The following is a 24,726-nucleotide window of genomic DNA, read 5'->3' on the forward strand; positions in this document are numbered from 1 at the left end:
GTGTCTGCAGCTGGGTGCACACTCAGCTGGTTTTCTTACTCCTTTCCCCCCAGTGCATGGGATTGTCCCCTCAAAATGGCAGACCCAGGATCTAAGTCCTTAACCCCAACTCATGCTCCAGAAAGTCAACCTTCCTTTCCCACTCTAACCTACGGACCATGATGTACTGCCGTCTCTGCACTGGGCATACTGTGCACTGAATGGGGGTTGGAGAGAGGCTTGACCCTACCAAATCCCCAAAGGAATGCACAGTGGCACTGCCAACCTATGTAAGGATTCCAGCTACCACGTTCTGCCAGATTTCACCATGGGTATGTGCACACCCTGAGTCTTCCCGAGTCCATATCCAAGACCCTGCAGGAGAAGGTGCCAAAGTCACTGAACAGTGGTTGAAAGTGGAAGATCAGTCAGACAGAGCTGGGAGACAGATGGTTTAAAAACCAAAGTAAGGGAGGAGGTGGAAGGCTGAGACATAAGAATTCAGATTCCAGAACTTACACACATACTCCATTATCTCATGGGACTTCACTTATAAAATTAAATGGAAACTACTAAGAATTCAAGACAGCAATAGAAAAGCATTACACTCTTAAGTACAGGGTCCTCTGAGTGCACTGGTCACCTGCTCATGAACCCAGCCTTGACCTGGCCTGTCCACTGGAAACTGACCACAACTCTGTTGTTCCAGGTCATCTCATTTCCTGTTGTCCTGGCACAAGGTCTGGAGCATCTCCTTCAGCCACTGTCCCCAACTAACCCTGCTTCACTTCCACACTCTGACAAATCCTCTCCCTGACATTGCAAACAAATATTTAATAAATGATTTCTTTTACCCACTTGCCACAACATCCAGTACACATCCTTTCCTAGTTTAGCAGACCTGTTAGACATTAAAATTGTTGGCTTGACTTCTCATTGTCTTGTCCTTGCCTGTGTTTTATATGTGCATCCCACAGAGAAATTTAGTGTAGGGTGTTGTCTACTAACTGGGTTCAAGTTTGGCAAGGCTGGCTTTTGAAGGACAGCCTGTACACTCACACACATACACACACTTTCTGGGGGAATTCACCACTTGGTTAGTATTATCTGTGCAGCAAGGACTACTGGAATGAGGTCTCTGTGTGTGAGACCCTCAGCTGGCGGGCTGGAAGAGCAACAGTGTCTCATGACAAGAAACACCAGAGACAAGCCTGTGCGCATGTACGTTTATTAGCAATCAGGCAGACCTTTATAGGGTAAAAGGGGAAGAAAAAATCTGGGGTGGTACAGCAATTCTATAGGGAAGAAGGGGCAGCATGCCAAAAGACCCCTAAGCAATCAACTTACAGGTCACGTAGGCCTCTGGGCTCCTTTGTGCAACCAGCCCACATCTACCATGTGGGAGTTGCTTATTGACTCTGATTATCAATCATCAAGGCATAGCCACAAGGCTTCCAACATGAAGCGGGGGAGAGAGAAAAGGGGCCTGGAGCTCCTGCTGCCTGCCAGCAGCCATGCTGTGGGGTTCCTCCCAACCTCCTGCATGGGCAGGGCAGGCAGTCCCATGGGGTCACCCACACTGGAACCCCAAGACTTTGCTCAAATATTTTCCTTTCAATTAATGAACCCAGGTCACCTTAGGTGGTATCCAAAGTCAAAGCCTTCATATCACTAAGGTTTTCTTTTTCTTTAAATTCTCTCAACAGAATTATCATGTTGTGATTTGGGGCTGAGAGTAATTTCCAATAGATGGATTTGTATGCCATGTATAAAAATACCAGAATACTTATATGCTATGCTACAAAGCATTTTGGCGTGGTGGCCAAGTACATATGCTCTGAAGCCTGTGGGTAACTTGTAGATTTCTACAGCTTGAGGGGTCACTAGCTTGAGGAGGAGGATGATAACACTTGATTTACAGAGTGGCTGTATGGATTTAATGACTCATTTTCATAGCACCCTTGGCCCAACACACTATAGGTACTCAAGAATGTTAAATCATCAGGTACTAGGTACTAGGCAGTGACTGTGTGCACAGCTTGGTTAAGGGAATGCAGCAGAGGAAAATCTCCTGCCCGCATTTTCTGTCCCTCTTGTCCTCATGCAGTGCACTCCCAACAGCAGGAAGAAGGGCTGGGCTATTTCCCGGGACCAGATTGTGAAAGGTCTGAGGGCCATACTAAGCTTATACGTCTTCTGGCAAATGTTAAATATGTAGCTTTTCTACTAAACTGAATACAATAAATAATTATGCCAAGACACCATATAGAAATCATGACTGCCAGATAAGCCAGGCTACATAGTTATTTTACCAGTAGGGTAGAGCCAATCTCCTAACTTACTTGAATGAGTTTTTTTTCCTAGAGATTTCCTTGCAGGCAAATAAACATTATTTTGTTAACAAGAAGCCTACATCAGAAAACTTTGAGTACTCAGCTAGTACAGCCATAGATACACTGACCTTGACTGCCACGTATATGAAGGCAATGAAATAGGCTCTGGCCCTAAGGAGTTTACCATGAGGCTGGTGGGACATGATACAAATGAAAACACACACATAAGCATGTACAAAACAATATTTTGAAGTTTGTGGAAAATCAAATGAAATAAGGTTATTTGGTGTCAAAAATTAGAAAGCCATACAAATTGGGGAGTCTTCAAAAAGTTCATAGAAATTGTGTATTACAAAAAAAAAAAAAAAAACCCTATGAATCAATTTCAAAAATTAAGCTTATTTTTAAAGTCCTCTTGTATAATGAAACAATGGTGTTCATGTTATATTTAGTCTGACCCACATATCCAGCGAGTACTGAGTATCCTGGAAAATTCAAACATTTAAATGGAAATGGGGTGGAGTCTGGTACAGCAGCTAAGAGACCACTTGGGACACTTGCATGCCACATAAGACTATCTGGTTCCAATCCCAGCTACGTTTCGAATTCCAGCTTTCTGCTAATGCATACCTTGGGAGGCAGCAGATGGTGACACACATACTTGGGCCCTGCCACTCAAATCAGAGACCTGGATGGAGTTTTCGGCTCCTGGCTTCATTCTGGACAAGCCTCAGCTACTGTAGGCATTTGAAGAGTGAGCTTACAGAAGATCAATCTCAATCTTTCTCTGCCTTTCAAATGAAATTAAAATGGATAAAATTTTAAGCCATTTTAATGTTTTAGAAACATTAAAAACAAATGAAAATTATGGATGATTAGGCAACATGAGGATCTGTTCCAGAGAACTCTAGTTTACCTTTCTGTTGTCATATGTCATTCATTTCAGACCCTCTTCTCAACAGCAAGACTCTCACAATACCTGGAACAGTATATCCATTTGGCCCATGACATGAGCCGTTTGGGGAGATTCATTTAGATACAACCGAGAATGAATTTTATAAAGTTGGATTTCTGGCTCAGGACACTGTATAATATATTGAAAAAAGTTTTTATATTGAAATATTGTGAATTTGTTTTATTATATTTCCAAGAAAAGATAGACTTGGAGACAGTTTATCATTTGGTGAGGTCAGAGAGACTATGAAAGTATTATAATTGAATCCAGTAGAAAAAAAATAGAACTTTGGAAAGACATTATTTTTACCAAAACATGGTTAAACAGTCATCTACTATCAAGCAAGGCATTTCTGGTACAAACTCATAGTAAATTTTTCAAATAATGGTGCAGTTATTAATAAATTGATACACACTAAGCCAATTTCTTTAAAAATCCTTTTTGAAGTTTACTTAATTTCTGCTAAATTTTGTTCCCTGGACAAAAATTAAATGATTCTAGGATTCCTATTTTTTTATGACAAGAGTTGGATTCATATTGAAGAGTTAATGCCAAGTACTTCCAAGTGGTAAATCCATTTCCAGAGAAATAACTAAGAATTAGATTTCAAAATCGTTTTAAACACAAGAGAAAAATCCATCTAAAATGGTACCCATAGCTGTCTGACTTCCTGGCTCTTTCCATCTCCTCTCACCTATTCATTCATTTATTAGGTTTTTAATCTCATGACCTCCCTCATTGAAGATAAAAAGAAATCCAAGGCCTAGGGTCTTTAACTTCTGGAAATTTCCTACTTGAATGCAGCATGGGGGCACACAAAACATAGAAAAAAACCACACAGCAATTTGTTACCATCAACAATACTGTACTGCTAAAGGAAAAAGCTCAGTCTCTTGGGTATTCTTGGAGAGGGACATAAATATTGATTGTCTGGGTCAGTGCTGGCTGTGTTATGAATAGTCAAGGAAGGCCTACATAGATGGGCAGTACATGATAGAGGTGGTGTTGGAAGGGGTATAGAAGAACAAGTTTAGGGAACACAGTACTATAGATATGAGGAAAAAAAACCCTGGGGAAAGACGGAATCAAATGAAACATTTATTTTGGTAGAAAAATATGTTTTTCCTATGAACTTTTGGAAGATCCCTTGTATATATTCTAATTTAAGAACAGATAAAATTCCCTAAGTTTTGAGAAGCAGGAGTATACACTGGTTCAGAGTTCAGGTTCTAGAACAGACTTCTGGGTTTACATCCTAGAATTGCTACTTACTAGCGCAGTAACCTTGGGAAGTTTCCTTACAGGTAAAAGGGAACCAACAGGATCAGCCTACATGAACTCCATTTCTCACCTGCATTCAGGGACTGCCTCATGTTCACTGCCAGCAGCTGTTTTGCTTTCTGCCCTCACAGCCTGTTGCTAATTCTCTAAGGATACTGCCAGAAAATAGGGAACTCAGCTGGGTTGAAAATGCTTGGCACTAGACCATTTCCTCCTGCTCATCTTTTTTAATATTTGAGGTAGAGTTACAGAGAGAGAGAGGGAGAGACAGAGGGAAAGGTCTTCCCTCAGCTGGTCCACTCCCCAAATGGCTGCAACGGCCCAGGGTTGGGCCAATCTGAAGCCAGGAGCTTCTTCTGTGTCTTCAGGGACCCAAGCATTTGGACCATCTTCCACTGCTTTCCCAAGCCATTCGCAGAGAGCTGGGTAGGAAGAGGAGCAGCTGGGACACAAACCAGCAACTATATGGGATGCTGTCACCACAGGAAGAGACTTAGCCTATTATGCCACAGTGCCACCCTGTTTTCTTTTTTAAGCAGTTTTTTCTCTGGCTTATCTAATGCCCAAGAGTTATTTCCAACCCCTACATCTACCTATTTACATCCATGAATTCACGACTTCATATTTTTAATATTTAATATTATTTATCCTTTAATGTAAAATATTTATCCTTTACTGTAGTCAATAGTAGCACTATCCATTATTTTATTTTTCAACCCACCATGCCCAAAAGGCAGAATAGAGCAGTTGATATCCCAAGGGCTGCCATGCAAAGGAAAAATTGTGCATTTCCTCCAGTTATACAAATAAAAAATTAAAGAGAAAGCTTCTAAGGGATGTTCATCATCTACAAGCAGGCAAATAGATTGCACTGAAGTTTGCAAGATTAAAATCTATTATTCCTATCTGAATCAGTAATTGTAAATGAATTTTATTTTTAAAATGTTGAATGTTCTTTGCAAAATAGATGAGAAACTTCACAATTAGAAATAATGTCTAAATTTTGGCCTGAATATGCTGATAATATTAGCATCAATTAAGTAAATATGAATCTGTTATGCTCTTATCTTGATCTATGTTTAGTAGGACAAATAAAAATTCTTGTGATTTTCTTGCTAAAAATACCTTTGTTAGGATGACAAAGATGAGGAAGGTGGAATCTAGAGATAAAAAGACATTTCAGGTAAGCATGTTCTTAGAACCAGCATGTTTTCGTTTGGAGTTCCACAGTTATAGAATTCCAGGACGCATCTGACCATACTCCTTTTTTCATTTATTAATTTCATTTGAAAGTCAGAGAGAAGAGAGGGGAAGAGATATAGAAGGGGTGAGGAAGGAGTGGGGAGAACTCTCTCAGTCTCTGGTTCATTCCCCAAATTCCTCCAACAGCCAAGGCTCGGCCAAAAATCAGGATATAATCCATATCCCCACTTGGATGGCAGGGACCCAACTACTTGAACCATCACTTGCTGCCCCCCAGGGTGCACATCAGCATGAAGCTGCAATTGGAAGCAGATATGGAACTCAAAGCCAGGCGTTCTGATATGTGATGCAGGCATCCAAAGTGATGTCTAAACTGCTACACCAAACACCTCCCCCTAATAATTCTGCTTATCAGTTTACTGATTAAAACAACATCTGGAGAAACGCATATGCACACCAAAGTTACTATGTCACAATCTTGGATTCTGCCTCCACATTTATCTTGAGAGTTGTCCCTGTCAAAATACACACTCACATAGGCACACACGCGGGTGTGGGGAGTACAGCTATTTCTTTTCAGTAGTAACAGCTCTGCTCAAACTACCTCTATGACTTTGCTGACACCACCTCCCCACCTGGGAATACAAAACCAAATTAAGCCATAGAACTACCTTAGACCAGTGTTTTTCAACCAAAGTACTGTAATCTTAGCACTGACCGCAACTTCAGAGGTGACCTAGTTCGCCATTATTAGCAACTAAAATTATCCAAGACCACTCGGCTTACAATAACCTCTACAGAATTTGCCTACAGTGGAGTCTATATCAGCTAGTGCATTTAGTTTATCTGTAGTCTTCATGATGCTACTAAAAATTATCCTCTAGTTCACATGAGAAATGCTAAATGACTTACCCTAAACTACGCCGCAAGAAGTAGTAACGCTGAATTGAACTCAGGTCTGGCTGACTCTGAAGTACAGAAACATTGCTTCTCTGCTGTCTCTCACAGGGAGGCTCAGCTTCCCCAGAAAACAGATGCTAGTGTTCCTCGCCCGGGCTCTTTCCAGCTCAAGGTGCCTCTGGGACCCCAGCCACACGTCCTCTTTCTTCCTAGAGTACGGCGCCCTTTGAGGAGTTATGGGCAAGATGGCGGCCGGGGCGTGGAGGCGAGCGCCCTGCACCGGCTGAGTGTGCGCAATATAAGGAAGCGAGGGGAGAGCCAGCTGCTGTGAGTATGAGGTCGTTAATACCCTTGCCCTCAGTATTCCTTTTGGAGTCCTGGCCTCTGGTTGGAAGACAAACCTCTTCAGTCAGAATTTGTAGTAGTGATGAAAATAGAGGATTCTTTTTCCATATCAGCCTGTGAGCAGGATACTAAAATAACTCCAGGGTGCATGGCACACTTGATGGACTGCAACTGCCCCCCCCAACACACACAAATTAAATTCTCACAGCCAGATGCCAATAGAACATCAAAAGTCTGTCTTTAAAGTTCAGTGTGGAGAAAGTCCTCATTTTTTATGTTACTAGGTATTTCCAAAATTATCAGCAGCTGAACACAGAGGTAAGCTGCAGTAATCTAAAAGTAAACCAGAAATTCAGGTTGAGTGGAAAATGGAGGAACCTGGAACCTGTGGGGATCAATTATCTGTCACATCATTGCTAGGCTTTCATGACTTCTAAAATTTATCACTAGCCCTTTGGAGGAAGATGACTTTTTTTTCCTACTGTACCAAATAATCTAGTAAAATCTCAGATCAATTTTTATAGAAATATTACATGAATATTAATTTCCAAAATGGGATAGGGAGGATTGTATATTTTTTTACTCGTACGTGTAAGATCAGAAAAATGACTTATAAATGCCTATCAATACTTAATAGATAGATGGATAGATTTGAAATAAATGTAGAAATGCTCTTAACTGGCTTTTAGTGGGAGTATTAGTCCCCAGTTGGAATATTTCTGAATAATCAACAGTTTCTTATTTCCATGGTGAAATGAGGAATGATGGTAAATATACCAGTAAACAAGTGAAGTGTTTTGATGTGGAGCTTTATATTTGTTTTAAAATGAAAGTAATTCAATATGTTTGGATACAGTTCAGCACAATTAAAAATAATACTATAAGGGAAGGCATTGTTTGAAATTTTTGTCTGTACTCTACTCCCTTTCTGCCACCAATTTATTGAATGATTATTCTCAGCTCTGGTCATCTGTTACAGGTGTGTTTTTCACAGATGTGCTGTGGGCATGTTAGTGAATTCATGATTATAGTGATGAGGTGAAAACCCTTGAGCCTGTGGCAGACAGGATAAGGGCCCACTAAAGACGGCCCACAGCCTAATCCCCAGAACCTGTAAATCTCTGAGTTTCAATACTGTCACAGTAGAAGGAAGCCTGCAGATAGAATTCAGTTTGCTCATTACCTGACACACCTGGGAGATCTGAAGGAGGCTCCTGGCTCCTGGCTTTGGATCAGCACAGTTCTGGCTGTTGTGGCCATCTGGGGAGTGAACCAGTGGATTGAGGACCTCTCTATCTGTCTCTACCTCTCTCTGTAACTCTGTCTTTCAAATAAATAAGAAATAAATCTTTAAAAAAAAAGTTGAAACCAAATCTAGTACAGTATCCAAATCTTTTCATAAAAAATATAGGGGATGGAGATATCGGTTCCAAAAAAGAATACAAAATTAAAGTAACTAGTCAAATGCATTCTTTAGATATTCTATATAATATATGACCCAATTTCTCAGGAATGAGAACTAATAATATATTAAAAAAGAGACCTAATAAAAGATACTTCAGAGACTTAATCAAATGTAATATTGACTTTGTTTGGATCCTGATTCAAATAAACAAACCCTAAAAAAGACATTGTTAAGATCACCAGAAAAATCTAAATATGAACTACGTATAAAATGGTTGTGGAATTATTTTTATAATGTGAAAAAGACATGCATGGCATAATTAAAAATATTCCTTATCTATTAAAGATGCATGTGAAAACATTTTCATATCAAAATGTATTATCTCATTCAAGCCAAAAATATTATATATGAAAGATTATATAGAACCAGGTTAGCAAAAAAGTGGTATGTATTCCAGATTGCATGATAAAACATGGAGGTTCATTATAATGTTCTTCCTCCTTCCGTGTTTGAAAATTTCCATAATAAAAAATCAAAAGGATGAAAGCAGAAATAAATATTATTTATTGGTCAATTTAGTCAACCGTAATCATTGAGGCAGTGGAAGGTTATATCATTTGTGCTAGAAATTTTCCTTAATTTTCTATAGATGTTTATTATTTATTTATTTATTTTTATTTGACAGGTAGAGTCATAGAGAGAGAGACAGAGAAAAAGGTCTTCCTTCTGTTGGTTTACTCCCTAAATGCCGCTATGGCTGGCACTGCGCCAATCTGAAGCCAGGAGCCAGGTGCTTCCTCCTGGTCTCCCATGCAGGTGCAGGGGCCCAAGCACTTAGGCCATCCTCCACTGCCCTCCAGGGCCACAGCAGAGAGGTGGACTGGAAGAGGAGCAACTGGGACTAGAACCCGGCACCCACATGGGATGGGGGCACCTCAGGCGGATGATTAACCAAGTGAGCCATGGCGCTGGCCCCAGATATTTTTTATTTTAAATTTAACTTTTTAAAAAAAGATTTATTTTATTTATTTGAAAGACAAAGTTACAGAGAGAGGTAGAGCTGGGTGGGGGAGAGAGTCTTCCATCCTTTGGTTCACTCCCCAGATGACCACAACAGCCAGAGCTGAGCTGATCCAAAGCTAGGAGCCAGGAACTTCTTCCAGGTCTCCCACGCAGGTGCAGGGACCCAAGGACTTGGGCCATCTTCTACTGCTTTCCCAGGCCACAGCAGAGAGCTGGATCAGAATTGGAGCAGCCAGGACTTGAACTGGCACCCATATGGGATGGTGGCACTGCAGGCTAGGGCTTTAACCCTCTGGGCCACAGCATGACTGCGCTTCCCCCTACACCCCCACCCCCCATTTTAACTTCCATCACTTTATGGTTGAATACCTTATACCTCATATGGACAGGAAGATCATAACCAAATACTCAATTTATGTAACGAAAAAATCTATCTTAAACAAAACATCACTTGTCCTGGTCGCCCCTCTTCCAGGCCAGCTCTCTGCTGTGGCCAGGGAATGCAGTGGAGGATGGCCCAAGTGTTTGGGCTCTGCACCCCATGGGAGACCAGGAGAAGCACCTGGCTCCTGCCATCGGAACAGCGCGGTGCGCCGGCCGCAGCGCGCTACCGCGGCGGCCATTAGAGGGTGAACCAACGGCAAAGGAAGACCTTTCTCTCTGTCTCTCTCTCTCTCACTGTCCACTCTGCCTGTCAAAAATAAAAAATAAATAAATAAATAAATAAATAAATAAATAAAAGAAAAAGAAAACAGGGCCGTAGCTCCATGTGGTGGTGAGCATACAACTTCTGGTTACTTTTTATAATAAAGAGTGAATACAGCAGGGGATTTGCATATTTGCAAACTTTCAAATTCTTCATGTGGTCAAAGTTAAGGTTATTACATTGGCCAAAGTGGCTCACTTTCCCAGTGTTTTGATAAGCTGGTGGATTTTCTTTGAAGTGATTATCTTACATAAAATCTAGTCTAGACATTTAATTAATGAAATTGCTTTCTTGTCTGATCTAAAGTTCAACAGAGATTCTCTAAGAGGAGCAAGAGGCTGCTGAACAAAAGAGATTCATCTCCAGCATTCCCTGCACTTAGGCACACATGCCAGAGCTAACGTAAAGTCGATGGATTAACAGGAATAAACTTCTGAAGTTCATAGAAAGACTCTTAAGCAATAATCCTAGCAGTTAAACAACATATAAATATCATGTTAGACTATTTAGAAAGCCTTTGAAATAATTCATAACAAAGGATTTTTTAAAAAGTTATTTTTAAAAAGGATTTTATTTGCAAATCACTTTTCTGGAAAAGGCAAAAATATAACCAATACTTTCAAATTACATTTTTAAAAATTACCAATCATTGAAAGTTTTTATTATTTTTATAGCTAAATGCTACTTTTCAAATAATATACAATTTACATGATGATTTCCCTCTTAACTCACACGTTATTAAGCAACAATTAAAACAATCTAATCTTTTTTTGTTTGTTTTTGTTTTTTACTGCCTGTTCTTATTAATTTTTAATTTAATGGCATTTTGGTCAATGAACATAAATTTTTAAGGTATTAAGTGTCTGAAATTGCTTTAAACTTTCCTTCTTATTTCAGTTATATATGGAGAATTTGAAAATGTTTTTTAAAATTTTTGTTATTACAAAGAGAACAGCTTTCATACATACAGTTCTAAGAAGGTAACTATGCTTTCCTCTCTCCCTCCCTCCCTCAACCCTCTTTTCTTCCTTTCTTTGTTTCCCTTAATTTTTGTAATAAAATAATTTATTATTTTATTATTTTTATTATTTATTATTTATTATTAATTCACCATTAACCATAGTGTTCAACAGTAAAAAGTAGAAAGACCATTGTTCCAGTATAGATGAGGGCTATAAACAACAATCAATTCATAAGGGGTCAGTTTCATTCTTGTATTTTTTTGTATTCTATATTAACTATCATGTATTAGGGAAAGCATATGATATTTGTCTTTATGGGACTGGCTCATTTCACCAAATGGATGCATAATAGTCTTCAGTTGCATCCATTTTATTCTGAAAGACAGGATTTTGTTCTTTTTTATGGCTGAGTGGTATTCCATTGTGTGTATGGGTGTGTGTGTGTGTGTGTGTAGCCTATATTTTCTTTATCTGATCATCAGTTTCAAATCACATATAAATGTGATTAAACCATTTTCAAAGATTTATAAAATTTATAGTACATACAAAAACCTTAATTTATTTGTTTGAATACTAATTTTAAAAATGTCATACAGTTCCTTTTTAAAGTTGGCTTATCTTGAAGAGATCCCAACAAAACTATGGTTGCCATCTTCTACCAGAAGTAGAGATAGCAAGAACGAAAATTAAAATGTGAACAAACTGGTATAGAGGTTTAAACTAAGACAATCCAGCTACAATTTCCCTCGTGTATTAAGTTAGTGGTCAAGGATTTTACATAAAATGACAACAAAGATGATTCTTTCTTCATGCATTAAAAAAAAACAAAGAATTATTCATGGGGCCAGGAATTTTGCCACTGCCTGTGATGCCAGCATCCTATATTGGAGTGCCTGTTTGAACTAGAAGTCTAAGCTGCTCTGCTTCTGATCCAGCTCCCCGCTAATGTGCTTGGGGGTACAGAGAAAGATGGTCCAAGTACTTGGCCCCCTGCCACTCACATGGGGGACCCAGATGGAGTACCAGGCTCCTGGTTTAGGACTGGACTGTCCTAGCTGTTGTTGACATTTGAGGAGTGAACAAGCAAATGGGAAATCAACCTTTCCCCTCACCTCCCCTGTGTAATGCTGCCTTTCAAGTAAATTAAATATATTTTTTTAAAAAAGAATTGTACCATGGGTTACAACAACTGTGAGAATGCTGTGAAATTCTAGTATTCGACCCAGTTGAGGATATAGAAAAAAACCGTTCTAGCCATCAAGATTTGTACCTCATGTCAGGCCCATTATTCAAACACCTTACCAACTATGGCCTCCGTGTACTTTCCCTCTGCTGGGAGAGGGAAGTACTGATTTGGAGATATGTTGCTGCCGTATCCCAGGAGAAAGCCTTCCAGCTTTACATTTGGATTTGGACGCAGGAACTTCAAGAGGATGGAGTCACTCGTGGTATTGATGTGGACTTTCAGGCTTGGCCTTTTACCTAATGATGGGGATGAAAACATAGGTGGCTGTTATTTCATCTCCTTAGCACACTATGAAAATTTCCAGGGATGGTTGGTCGGTAGAATTGTTCCTAGAAAGCTTGCTCCTACCTCATTTTCTACTCAGCATCACAGCAACACACACACAAATGCCCCCAATATAGCTCATTTTAAGATCAAAGAAAATGAACTTAATAACAAATAAAGTAGCCTAGAATATAAAGTAAAATCTTACAGTTCAATACTTGGTAGCTTATTATGGTGAAAACAGACGGAATTTAGGCTATTTTGACTAACCACAGTTCATCAAAATGTTCACTTTATACATATTGCTGGGAGTTGATGGATGGACTTGAATATTGTCATTGGAAAAAAAATCAATGACTCCAGGGCCAGCATTGTGGCGTAGTAGGTTAAGCTTCCATATGCAGTGTTGGCATCCCATATGGGCTATGGTTCATATCCCAGCTGCTCCTCTTCCCATCCAAGTCTCTGCTAATGGCCTGAGAAAGCAGCAGAAGATGGCCCAAATGCTTGGGCTCCTGCACCCACTTGAGAGACTTGGAAGAAGCTCCTGGTTCCTGGCTTTGGATTGGCTCAGTTTCAGCCAATGTGGCCGTTTGGGGGAATGAATGAGCAAATGAAAGAGCTTTCTCTGTGTCTCTCCCTCTATCTGTAGCTCTACCTCTCAAATAAGTAAATAAATAAAATCTTAAAAAAAAATTCAATGACTTCACTTTTAAAACCCCCAGTCTCATCCATTCTGTTCTCCAGCCCCACACCCACAGGTTTGATCATTGACACAGTTGGGAAAGAAAGTTGGTTTCTGGCTGAGGGAAGACAGATGGTAGAACAGGGAAATCCAGACAGGCAGACAAGGGAGGGGGAGAAAGCTGATTAGTTCCAGGGGGAGTTCACTGGGTCAGTGTGACAACCACGTGGAGATGCCCAGCAATGAGTTGAGTATCTAAACATGATGTTCAAGAATGAAATACACACCCATCTGGAGGTCATTAGTTTGTAGGTGATAATTAGAGGAATTTCCCAGAGAGACTGTGGAAGAGAAAGAACAGAGACCTCACTTATGTGCTCAACATTTTTTTTTTCTAACCACCCAAGCAATAGGAGAAGATAATCATACAAACCAAAGATCATGGCCAAGCAGTGACTAATACTGTCTTTTCCCTTGGAGCCAGAAGGAACCAGGTTCAAACCCCAACTCTATTACTTATTGCTATGTCCTCTTGCAACTCACTGAACATGCTTAAGCCTCAGCTTCCTGGTTGGTAAATGACAGGTAACAATCACCTTCACACTGGATTATTTACAAAGATTAGAGCAAATTGGTACAACCGTAGAGCTGTCACATAGCAGTTGCTCACTAATACAGGTCCACAACCCTTTAGCCATGAGTCAGATATTCAAAAACCTTTGCATGCTTTTTATAGCTTGATTTCAAGCTTATTTGGCAACAAAACCCAATCTGGACCATCTAGAGGACAATTAGCCGTTCTTTAATTCCACTCTGTGTGGCAGTCACATGTCCCATTTTAGAAATTGTGTTCTACTGTGTTTAGTTATGTAGTGCTGATTAAGATGCCATTGAAGAGGTTATAGACTGCATAATGTAGGCATGCTATTTTCTACACCCCCCAAATTTCTGAACCAAAAGACATATCTTTTCCCGAGGGTTTTAGATAGACTTGTGAGCTTCAGTTACTTTATTTCTTTATTCCTCAAGGACTTAATATTTTAAAAATATTTTGCCAATTTTGAGAAGATTACATTTACCAATTTAACAATTTGCATCCTATTTTTTCAATAGCCAAAGACTTATATGAAATATGGATCTTGAGAGCTTGTTTGGAGGTTCTAGCAGGGGAGCGGAGTTTCTCGTATACCCTTGACTGAAGACTAGTCCCCCTCTAGCGGGGAAGGTTGTCCTCTTCAACCGAGTGTGCAGCTTCGGGAGGGACATACGTGGAGCGGTGAGGGAGGAAGGGGACACCCACCTAATCAGCCAGATCAGCTGAATCAACCCTGGCGATCAATGGGGTGACAGATGTCGCAGCCAGATCGCCCTCACATCTGACTTATATGATGTAAATAATAATCATCACAATTGCATAGTATGGACAGACTCAATACAGCTACATAAAAGCATACCATCAAGCCTTTGAAAAGAAGAAAAGAAAACAAAACCCAGCCCCTTCTTGAGTATCAGGTTGTAGGAATCATTCTTAGTTTAGCAACCAGGACTATGGTTTCCATGTATGTGGCTTATTACTTTGTACTCCCCCCCAAAGTTGAAATTTTTATTCAGTTTTTGATTCTCAGATGGCTAGTCTTACACCTGAGGCAAAATTGAAACCCAGAAATATTGAGTAGCTTATTAAAAGTCCCAAAATGGGATTCTATAGCTCCTTTATTTCAGTTCCCCCAAATGAGGAAACAGAATTAGACCACACATTTGTCACTCTGCATGTGAAGTGCAGGGTCAAAAGTGGACCTCAGGTAATCACTAGGCTGGACTTCTCTGCTCTTAGTTTAATTGAGGCCTTCAGTGTTACCCAGCACAGTAATGGGTGGTCAAGTGACAGACCATAATACACAAGTTGATGCTAACTACTGAGGCTTTGCTTTGTTCTAATTTCACCAAATTTTGATAAGGTGATGTATTGCAGATAAAATACTGATCCTGTGCAAGTCAATTTTCCCCTTTTCAACAACATGCCTAGATTAACTCCAGAACTCCTCTAGCCAACTCAATAGAATGGAACAGCTGTAACTTTCCATTAGAAGGTTATCTGTTCTCACCATATATATAACACAGTCACCCTGTTTCTAACACTTTGTTGGGAAGAAGAGATTAGTGAACTTAGGCTGCACTCATATTTGACTAAGAGCCAAGAGTCACTGCATCATCATTCCGCTGGACCATTCGCTCATGGACTTTGGCCTGATGAACCACGTTATTTCTCCCCTGAGATAGTAGAAAGGATGGCTATGCCAATGGGAGAAAGGAAGGCTGTAAACAGAACCATGACCAAGCAAAGTGGAAGTGGTCACACCTCCCTTACCCAGGACTCTCGTCATTCTCTCATGTGCTAACAGTTTATGTCAACAGATACATCAACATTATGTAGTTTTTCAAATGAATTGGTAGTTACCTGGCCTACTTTCTCCAACATTTTAATTCCTACTACTCTCCAGAGCTAAATTGGAACTTAGAAATATAGAGAAACAATTTTCACCTCACTCATAAACTTAACATTTTAAGGTTATCATTGCAGGTCTTTATTCAGAGACAGGAAGTTGAATCCCTTTATTATCTTTTGGCCCCTGTATTCTCCCCTTACTACTTCTCAACACATTTCATTTTCTTTCCAATATAATCTGTTCATGTTCTGCAGTGTGTATTAGATAGCGGCCCTTCAGCTTTGTTCATGCTGTTCACCCAATGTGGATTCTCTGCATCTTTGGTTTGCCCTCCCGACCCTCCTTTACTCATTCAGCTGTTACCCCAAGCGTCTTTCAGTGGTTATCAAAAGGTTAAGAAAGCTTTCCCCCTTCCGTCTAAACAAGTGCAAGTGTTCCTTCAAATGAATATTTGGATGAGTATTTAATGTCATTCTCCACTCTTGAACAATTTCTCCACTATTTTAAAGTATATTTATGTGTATCATACATTACTTTCTAATCATTGGTAATGCATTTATCTTCACTCTGAGCATTTCTTGTCCAATGTTTTGGTTTTCTAGTCATGTGGTGATAACTATATAACAGTATGAAGATTTCTGGTGAGTGACTTAAGGTACAGGTAACAGAAAATAGTGTAATGTGATACAAGCTTATCTAGTACATTTGTGAGTAAAATTTTATTTGTATAATATATATAATTATATATCATTATGTACAATGATATATAATTATATAATATATAAAATTATATAATATATAAAATTATAAATATATAATGATATCTATATATCACAGAAAAGCAGAGTGCACATCTAAGTAAGGGTACTGGAAAAGCATTGTATTACATCTTACATGAAGTACAAAGCATTTGTCAATAGGAGTGAGAGAAAATTAACAAAGTGCAAACATTTTGGGAAAACAACAATAGTCTGCCTTAGAAAAGAGATTGCATGTTGGCAAAGTAGACACTTGGCTCTAAGATAGTGGTTTCTAAATCTCTGTTTGCAACACTCTAGGGTATCTTTAATTTTTTTAAAGGGTATTGTGAAATTTCAAAAGGTTAGAAAAGAAAATTTCCAGATGAAATTAAAATATACTTTGAATTTTTAAAAATAAATACATGCCTAGCAACATTAAAATTAGTGTGCAAAATGGTGAGGTTGGAGAAAAGCAGACACAAGGTCTAATACTGTAACTTCAAAGCACTCTCTGGATCACCAGAGGAGGCAGGTTGCTTGCTACTGTAGATGCAGGTACAAAGCATAAACTGAAAGTTGGCTTTAGGATTCTGAGTGGCAATGGTCAATTTCAGTCAAGTTCTGCAAAGAAAAATAGCCTGAACACAAGGTGCTTAGAGAAACCAACTAAATTGTCATGGACATCCAATTACAGACCCGTGAGAAAGGAATTACTGCTCAAATATCTTCAGTGGGAGGAATTCTTTCATGCTTAATCTCTCAGAAGGGTGTCCTACATTTTCCAAATGATTTCAGAATGTGGTCTACATTGTTGGTACCAAGTTGGTCCAGATGATAAAATCACTTCAAAAGGAAAAACTGCAAAATGTGAAAGTTCACCTCTAGAAGCAAATAATATCAGTCCCTATAGCAATAAAATTGTTAAGAACAACACTTGCTCTCAGTATTATAAAATACTAATAAACAAATTACAGATATTCTAAAACAAGTTTGGGGTTAAACTAGACCAGGTATGTTATTAATTTGTATAAGATACTAAGTAAAAGAATATCCATAATCCTAATATCCACAAAATAATTACTTATTATTTTAGGAGTAGAAACACAACCCTATTCTTATCCAGAACATGCAGTGTCTAACTCTATACTTGCTATTTCTTTTGTTATAGATAAAATCAAACATTCTAAGAAATCAAAATAATTAAATCAACTCTCATTGGTTGAGGTATGTCATATAAGGCACAGACTTGCAAAACCGAAACTTTTAAACTTTTGAATTTTATAAGAACTAACAAAGAAAAAAGACAGTCTATACATTGAGAGAAAACATTTTCAATATGTCTACCAATGGAAAGATTTGTATTCAGAATATATAAAATCATTCTTTCCCTTCAATGAGAAGAAAATCACTTAAGAAGCCAAGTAGAAAATTTTTGAATAGATTCTTCACTGTAAGAGATATATGATATCTCCTTTATCAGAAGCACCTGAAAATTTGCTCAACATCTTGTCAGAAGTTGTATATGGGGCCAGGTAGTAAATATGTTGGACTCTGAAGGCTAGATGTTCTTTACATCATCCACCTGTCTCTGCCACCACAGTACAAAAGCAGCTACACGCTCTTGTCCTGACTGTTGATGTACAATGTGATACTTTATCTATTTTAGTATTTTTTTTTGTTCTAGTACTATTGGTTGAACTCTGTAATTAACACACAATTATTCTTAGGTGTTTAAATTTTAACTGAAAAGTGATCCCTGTTAAATATAAGAGTGGGAACAAGAGAAGGAGGAGATGTACAATTTAGGACATGCTCAATCGGACTTGCCCCAAACAATGGAGTTAGAAACGTGCCAGGGGATTCCAATTCAATCCCATCAAGGTGGCATGGACCAATGCCATCTCACTTAGTCCAAGTGATCAATTTCAGTTCACAATTGATCATAATGATAGGTCTAAGAGTCAAAGGGATCACACAAACAAGACTAGTGTCTGCTAATACTAACTGATAGAATCAAAAAGGGAGAGAATGATACAACATGGGAAGCGGGATACACAGCAGACTCATAGAATGGCAGATGTCCTAACAACACTCTGGCCTCAGAATCAGCCCTTAAGGCATTTGGATCTGGCTGAAGAGCCCATGAGAGTATTGTAGGCATGGAAAGCCAAGACACTCTGGCAAAAAAAAAAAAAAAAAAAAAAAAAAAAAAAAAAACCTAAATGAAAGATTTCTGCAAATGAGATCCCAGTGGAAAGAACGGGGCCATCAAAGAAGGAGGTACCTTTCTCTGAAGGGAGGAGAGAACTTCCACTTTGACTATGGCCCTGTCGGAATAAGATCAAAGTCAGCAAACTCAAAAGGCTTCCATAGCCTTGGCAACTCATGAGAGCCTAGGGTGATTACTGATGCCATAACAAGAGTGTCAAATTGTTAAATCAACAACAGGAGTCACTGTGTACTTATGTCTCATGTGGGATCTGTCCTTAATGTGTTGTCCAACGTGAAGTAATGTTATAACTAGTACTGAAACAGTATTTTACACTTTATGTTCTGTGTGGGTGCAAACTGATGAAATCTTTACTTAATATATACTAAATCTTCTGTATATAAAGATAATTGAAAATGAATCTTGATGTGAATGGAATGGGAGAGGGAGCGGGAGATGGGGGGGTGCAAGTGGGAGGGAAATGATTGTGGGGGGAAGCCATTGTAATCCATAAACTGTACTTTGGAAATTTATATTTACTAAAAAAAAAAAATGCAGCTACACACACTATACAAACAAATGGTCGTGTTCCAGCAAAACTGTATTTATAGAAATAGGCCGTGGGTGATCAGTTTAAGTTCATAATTGATCAAAAAATAGGATTAAGTATCAAAGGGATCACATAAATAAGACCAGTGTTTGCTAATATTAATTGATAGAATTAAAAAGGAGAGAACAACCCAATGTGGGAAGCGGGATACACAGCAGACTCATACAATGTCAGATGTACTAAACAGCACTCTGGCCTCAGAATCAGCTCTTAAGGCATTCAGATCTGGCTAAAAGCCCATGAGAGTTTCTCAGACATGGAAATCCAAGAGATTGTGGCAAAAATGATCTAAATGAAAGATCTCTATGAGTGAGATCTCAGTGGAAAGAATGGGCCATCAAAGAAGGAGGTACATTTCTCTGAAGGGAGGAGAGAACTTCCACTTTGATTATGGCCTCGTCCAAATAAGTTCAGAGTTTGTGAACTCAAGAGGCTTCCATAGCCTTGGCAACTCATGACAAGATCCTTTGATGATTACTGATGTCATAAATAAGAGTGTCAATTGTTAAATCAACAATGGGAGTCACTGTGCATTTACTCCCCATGTAGGATCTCTGTCTTTAATGTGTTGTACTATGCCAATTAGCGGTAAAACTAGTATTCAAATAGTACTTTATACTTTGTGTTTCTCTGTGGGTGCAATCTGTTGAAATCTTTACTTAGTATATACTAAGTTAATCTTCTGTATATAAAGATAATTAAAAATGAGTCTTAATGAAGAATGGGATGGGAGAGGGAGTGGGGGATGGGATGTTTTGTGGGTGGGTGGGAGGTTATGGGGGGAACAACCGCTATAATCCAAAAGTTGTACTTTCAAAATTTATATTTATTAAATAAAAGTTTTCTAAAAAAATGGGCAGTGGGCTGGATTTGGTCTGTAGGTCACTGCTTACCAGCTCTTGTTCAACATATTAGTCTTAGGGAAATGCAAATTAAAATCACAGTGAGATAACAAACACAAAGAATGGCTAACATTAAAAAGACTGTCAGTAGCAAATGTTAGGCAGAAGTTGGAATAACTGGAATGCTCCTACATTTTGAGTGTGAATGTTAAATGGTATAATCATTTGGAAAACTATTTGGCAGTTACCAAATAATCCATCTGTTTCATTCCTAGGTATTTACTCAGGAGAAATGAAGACATAAGAATGTTTAAAATCTTATATATGCTGGTAAACTATTAAAAAAAAAAACTAACTAAAACAAAAAAACCCCAAATGGCCATTGGCAGTTGAATGGATAAACAAATTATGGTTCAACCACACAATGGGATATGACTCAGCAGTAAAACAGAACGCATTATGTGTGTATGCAGCAGTGTGGTTGACTGTCTTTCCAGCATGCCATCAAGCCACTGTAGAATGAGCAATGGTCTCCTACCTCTGTAAACACATTATACAGAATCTTTGTCCGGTAGATGATCATTCAAGCATTTTACCATCATAGTGTGGGTGGAAATTATTTTAATAGTGCCTGTGCATATTTATTTTCCACTCAACAAATGGCACATATATGAAATCATCAAGTCTTTTTCAGCCATTTTTATGCTTCAAGAGCTTGCAAAACTTGCTTTCAAAGCTTAGAGCTTCAAATGTTCTTCTTAGCGAATTACAAGCGGAAAACATTCCAATGCCTTTATAGTCACATCAGCTTATTAAAGAGCTATCAAGACATCACATCTCATTTATGTATTAAGCAATCACATTGAAAGCTTTAAAAAATCATCATTGATGACACAGATTGTATTTAATCGAACTGTAATTCTAAAATATACAAACCATACTTTTAACAGAGGACTGGCAGTAATTTAACATCTGCTTTAATTCTTAGGAAGTCACAAAGGTATCATATAACAAAGGACTGTGCTCCAATGACTCTCCCTGAGCTGGAATCATTATCCAATGAAAAGCGTTCGGCTCATGCTCAATCGGACTTAACCCTAATGGGAAATTTAGAAACGTGCCAGGGGATTCCAATTCAATCCCATCAAATTGGCATGTACCAATGCCATCTCACTAGTCCGAGTGAGCAGTTTCAGTTCATAATTGATCATAATGATAAGATTAAGAGTCAAAGGGATCACATAAACAAGACTATTATCTGCTAATACTAACTGATAGAATTAAAAAGGAGAGAACAATCCAACATGGGAAGCGGGATACACAGCAGACTCATAGAATATCAGATGTACTAAACAGTACTCTGGCCTCAGAATCAGGATCTCTGTCCTTAATGTGTTGTACTAGGTGAATTAACGGCATAACTAGTACTCAAATAGTACTTTATGCTTTGTGTTTCTGTGTGGGTGCAAACTGTTGAAATCTTTACTTAATATATACTAAGTTGATCTTCTGTGTATAAAGATAATTGAAAATGAATCTTGATGTGAATGGGATGGGAGAGGGAGTGGGAGATGGGAGGGTTGCGATGGGTGGGAGGCTATGGGGGGGAAAAGCTGCTATAATTCAAAAGTTGTAATTTTGAAATTTAAATTTATTAAATGAAAGTTAAAAAATGTATCCAGCAGTGTGTAGTCAGACAGAGATGCCTGTTAACACTAGATGGTAAAATAGATAGTCATTTCAAATGCTGAAAAATCTCAAATAAATATACAAGCATGAAAAGTTAAAAAAAAAAAAAGAAGGAAAAAGGGGCTGGTGCTGTGGCACAGTGGGTTAAGTTGCCATCTGCAGTGTTGGCATCCCATATGGGCACCAGTTTGAGTCCTGGCTGCTCCACTTCTGATCCAGCTCCCTGCTAATATGCCTGGGAAAAGCAGTGGAGGATGGCCCAAAGTGCTTGGGCCCCTGAACCTACATAAGAGACCCGAGGAAGCTCCTGGCTCCTGGCTTTAGCCTGGCCCTGCCCTGGTTGTTGCAGCCATTTGGGGAGTGAACCAGCAGAAGGAAGATCTCTCTCCTCTCTCCCACTTTCAAATAAATAAATAAATCTTGTTTTAAAAAAAGGAAAACGAAAACCATATGGAGTTTCAGTGATCTCCTCTGACGGCCCCAGAGTGAAGGGAGTGGCCAAGTCAAGTAGACAAGTGTCTTCAGTCGTTTCCTGATCATTACATAGAAATGTGTAGTCTATTGTATATAACATGCCTTTTTTCTATCAACAATAATGACAAAAACAATTCTGTAACAGACTAAACATGGCAGCTTCAGCTAAGCACTATATCTTTAAAAATTATTTAAAATATTTATTTACATATTTATTAAATATTTCTTTATTAATTAAATATTTATTTATTTATCTATTTATTACAGAGAGGCAGAGAGAGAGAGAGAGAGATCTTCCATCCATTGGTTCACTCTCCAAATGGCTTGAAAAGTCCAGAGCTGCACCTATCTGAAGCCAGGAGCCAGGAGCTTCTTCTGGGTCCCCCACATTGGTGCAGGGGCCCAAGCATCTGGGCCATCTTCTATTGCTTTCCCAGCCCATAGCAGAGAGAGTTGGATGAGAAGTGAAGCAGCCGGGTCTCAAACTGGCGCCCATATGGGATGCCAGCACTGCAGGCAGTGGTTTTAGACGCTACGCTACAGTGAAGGCCCCTCAGCTAAGCACTTCATATATATCTACACACATATATATGCACAGATATATGTGTGTAGATATATATACACACACACTCAAATGTTGAATTGGGGATCTAAATAAGAACAATAGAGGAAAAGAGGTTGTGGGCATTCAGGAAATAGCAAATTAGCAGCAAGCAGCTTTGGAGGTAGACAGAGGGCCTCCCTGCTTGTGTTCTGTAAACACAAATCTGAAAAGCAAAAAAAAAAAAAACCTGCTTACTATGATCAAATAAAACAAGACTTCTATAAAGCTAAAGAAAGCTGGCGTTATTAAAATTGTGCAGAGAAAAAACTGTGCCCAATTCTCGCAAGCTGCATGAACAGCTTCCATAGTTTCCAGGGAACGGAGGCCTTTAAATAAACTAAGAACTTGACCTTATTCATGTGTGATCATACATGAGCAAGAAGCCAGACTGCAGCGTCTTGTGATCTTGGCTCCCAGGCCAGCACAGGAGCGGATGCCCTCCCCAGGACACAGCAGTTGGAAGACCTGCTCCCACACACAACACGTGCTCTCCGTGGTCAGGAAGCAGAAGGTCATGGCTCACCTGAGAGCTCCCCTCTTGAAGCCACACCCGGGCAGCTCCCATACAGTCAGAACCTCCAGGAGTCGATTTATTAGTTCTTTTATTAGGACATTATGTTCATCAAATACCCAGGGGATGTTTGCTATTACATTTTGAAAGAAATAGCACTTTGTCAAAAGCCTGAAGGATAAAATCTTCCCTTATTAATGGGGCACTTTATGTTTGTTTGCTCAGCTGTTTGCTTAAGTGAGCTCCATTTCAGCTAGAACAAGCACAGTTTTTCCACCTTGGTCAGAATCCCCAGTGTGCTGATTCTCCAGGCCAATACTTCACTGTCTAGTGACTCTGGATGACCAGATGAGACAGACTGAACCTGCCAATGTTGGCATTTCAGCACTGCTTGGCAAGGCTAATAGTTTTACCAACGGAGCAATGACTTCATTACCAACTCTGTAACCCAATCTGCAGCCAAGAAGGAAAATTACTTTTCATAGCCCGACCTTCTAAGTCAACAGCTTCTCATTCTTAAGAAGACGTCTCATCCTGAGACATAAACGATCATCATTTGTACACAATCCCTTGAACTGATTTCCAACAATTACTCTTTGAAGTCTGGATTTTGCTGGGTTTTGGGTGGTAGTTGGGAGGGACAACCACATGCAATCAACAACCATGTATTTGTCTTAAAAAATCTAAATAACATTTATGTATGCTTTGGGAAATGTTATGGTTTGAACGTTTTTGTTTCCTCCAAAACTCATGCAGAAATTTAATCTCATAGGTGAGTCCTATGGGAAGTATTGAGGTCATGAGGATTCTGCCTTAATTAATGACTTCATATACCACTATAATAGAGTGAATTCCCACCTCTAGATCTTTTGCCCTCTCCTTCTGCCCCAGATGACCCTGATGTTGTACTTCCCAGACTCCAGAATTGTGGGGCAATAGATTTACTGTTTATTCTAAGTTACCCAGTCTCAGGTATTCGGTTAACAGTACACAACAGGACTTAGAGATGGAATACGCATTTTTACTTATCTGATTTTCATTTTATCCATTCACTAACCATTAGGTACTGGATACAAACTCAAATATTGGTGTCTGATTGTAAAGCCGTACATTCTGGTACAGCAGACAAACAAGCCAGTGGTTCTAGTGTCACGTGGTCATGTCCCCCAATGTGGCTGACAGTAGAAGGACTGTAAATCCGATGTACAAAGAAAATGCCCTTTGGTTTGTTCAACTAGTCACAAAATGGTTTTGTTCTGTGAAGGTAGGCTGCCTACAGGTGGAGAAGCAAGGGGTAAATGCTGAGGGGTCCA

General features: G+C 39.1%; 1 protein-coding gene across 31 annotated transcripts in view; it reads right to left on the reverse strand.

The window, feature by feature from the left end:
* Positions 1-24,726, reverse strand: part of ABI3BP (ABI family member 3 binding protein) — a 298,516-nt gene that overhangs the window by 214,896 nt on the left and 58,894 nt on the right. For all 31 annotated transcript variants that reach the window (XM_062207047.1, XM_062207032.1, XM_062207040.1 and 28 more), the window contains exon 2: positions 12,395-12,574. In XM_062207047.1, coding sequence (XP_062063031.1) covers positions 12,395-12,574 — 180 coding nt within the window. The remainder of the gene's footprint in view (positions 1-12,394; positions 12,575-24,726) is intronic.

Source organism: Lepus europaeus, chromosome 2, assembly GCF_033115175.1.
Source record: "Lepus europaeus isolate LE1 chromosome 2, mLepTim1.pri, whole genome shotgun sequence".
Lineage (NCBI taxonomy): Eukaryota > Metazoa > Chordata > Mammalia > Lagomorpha > Leporidae > Lepus > Lepus europaeus.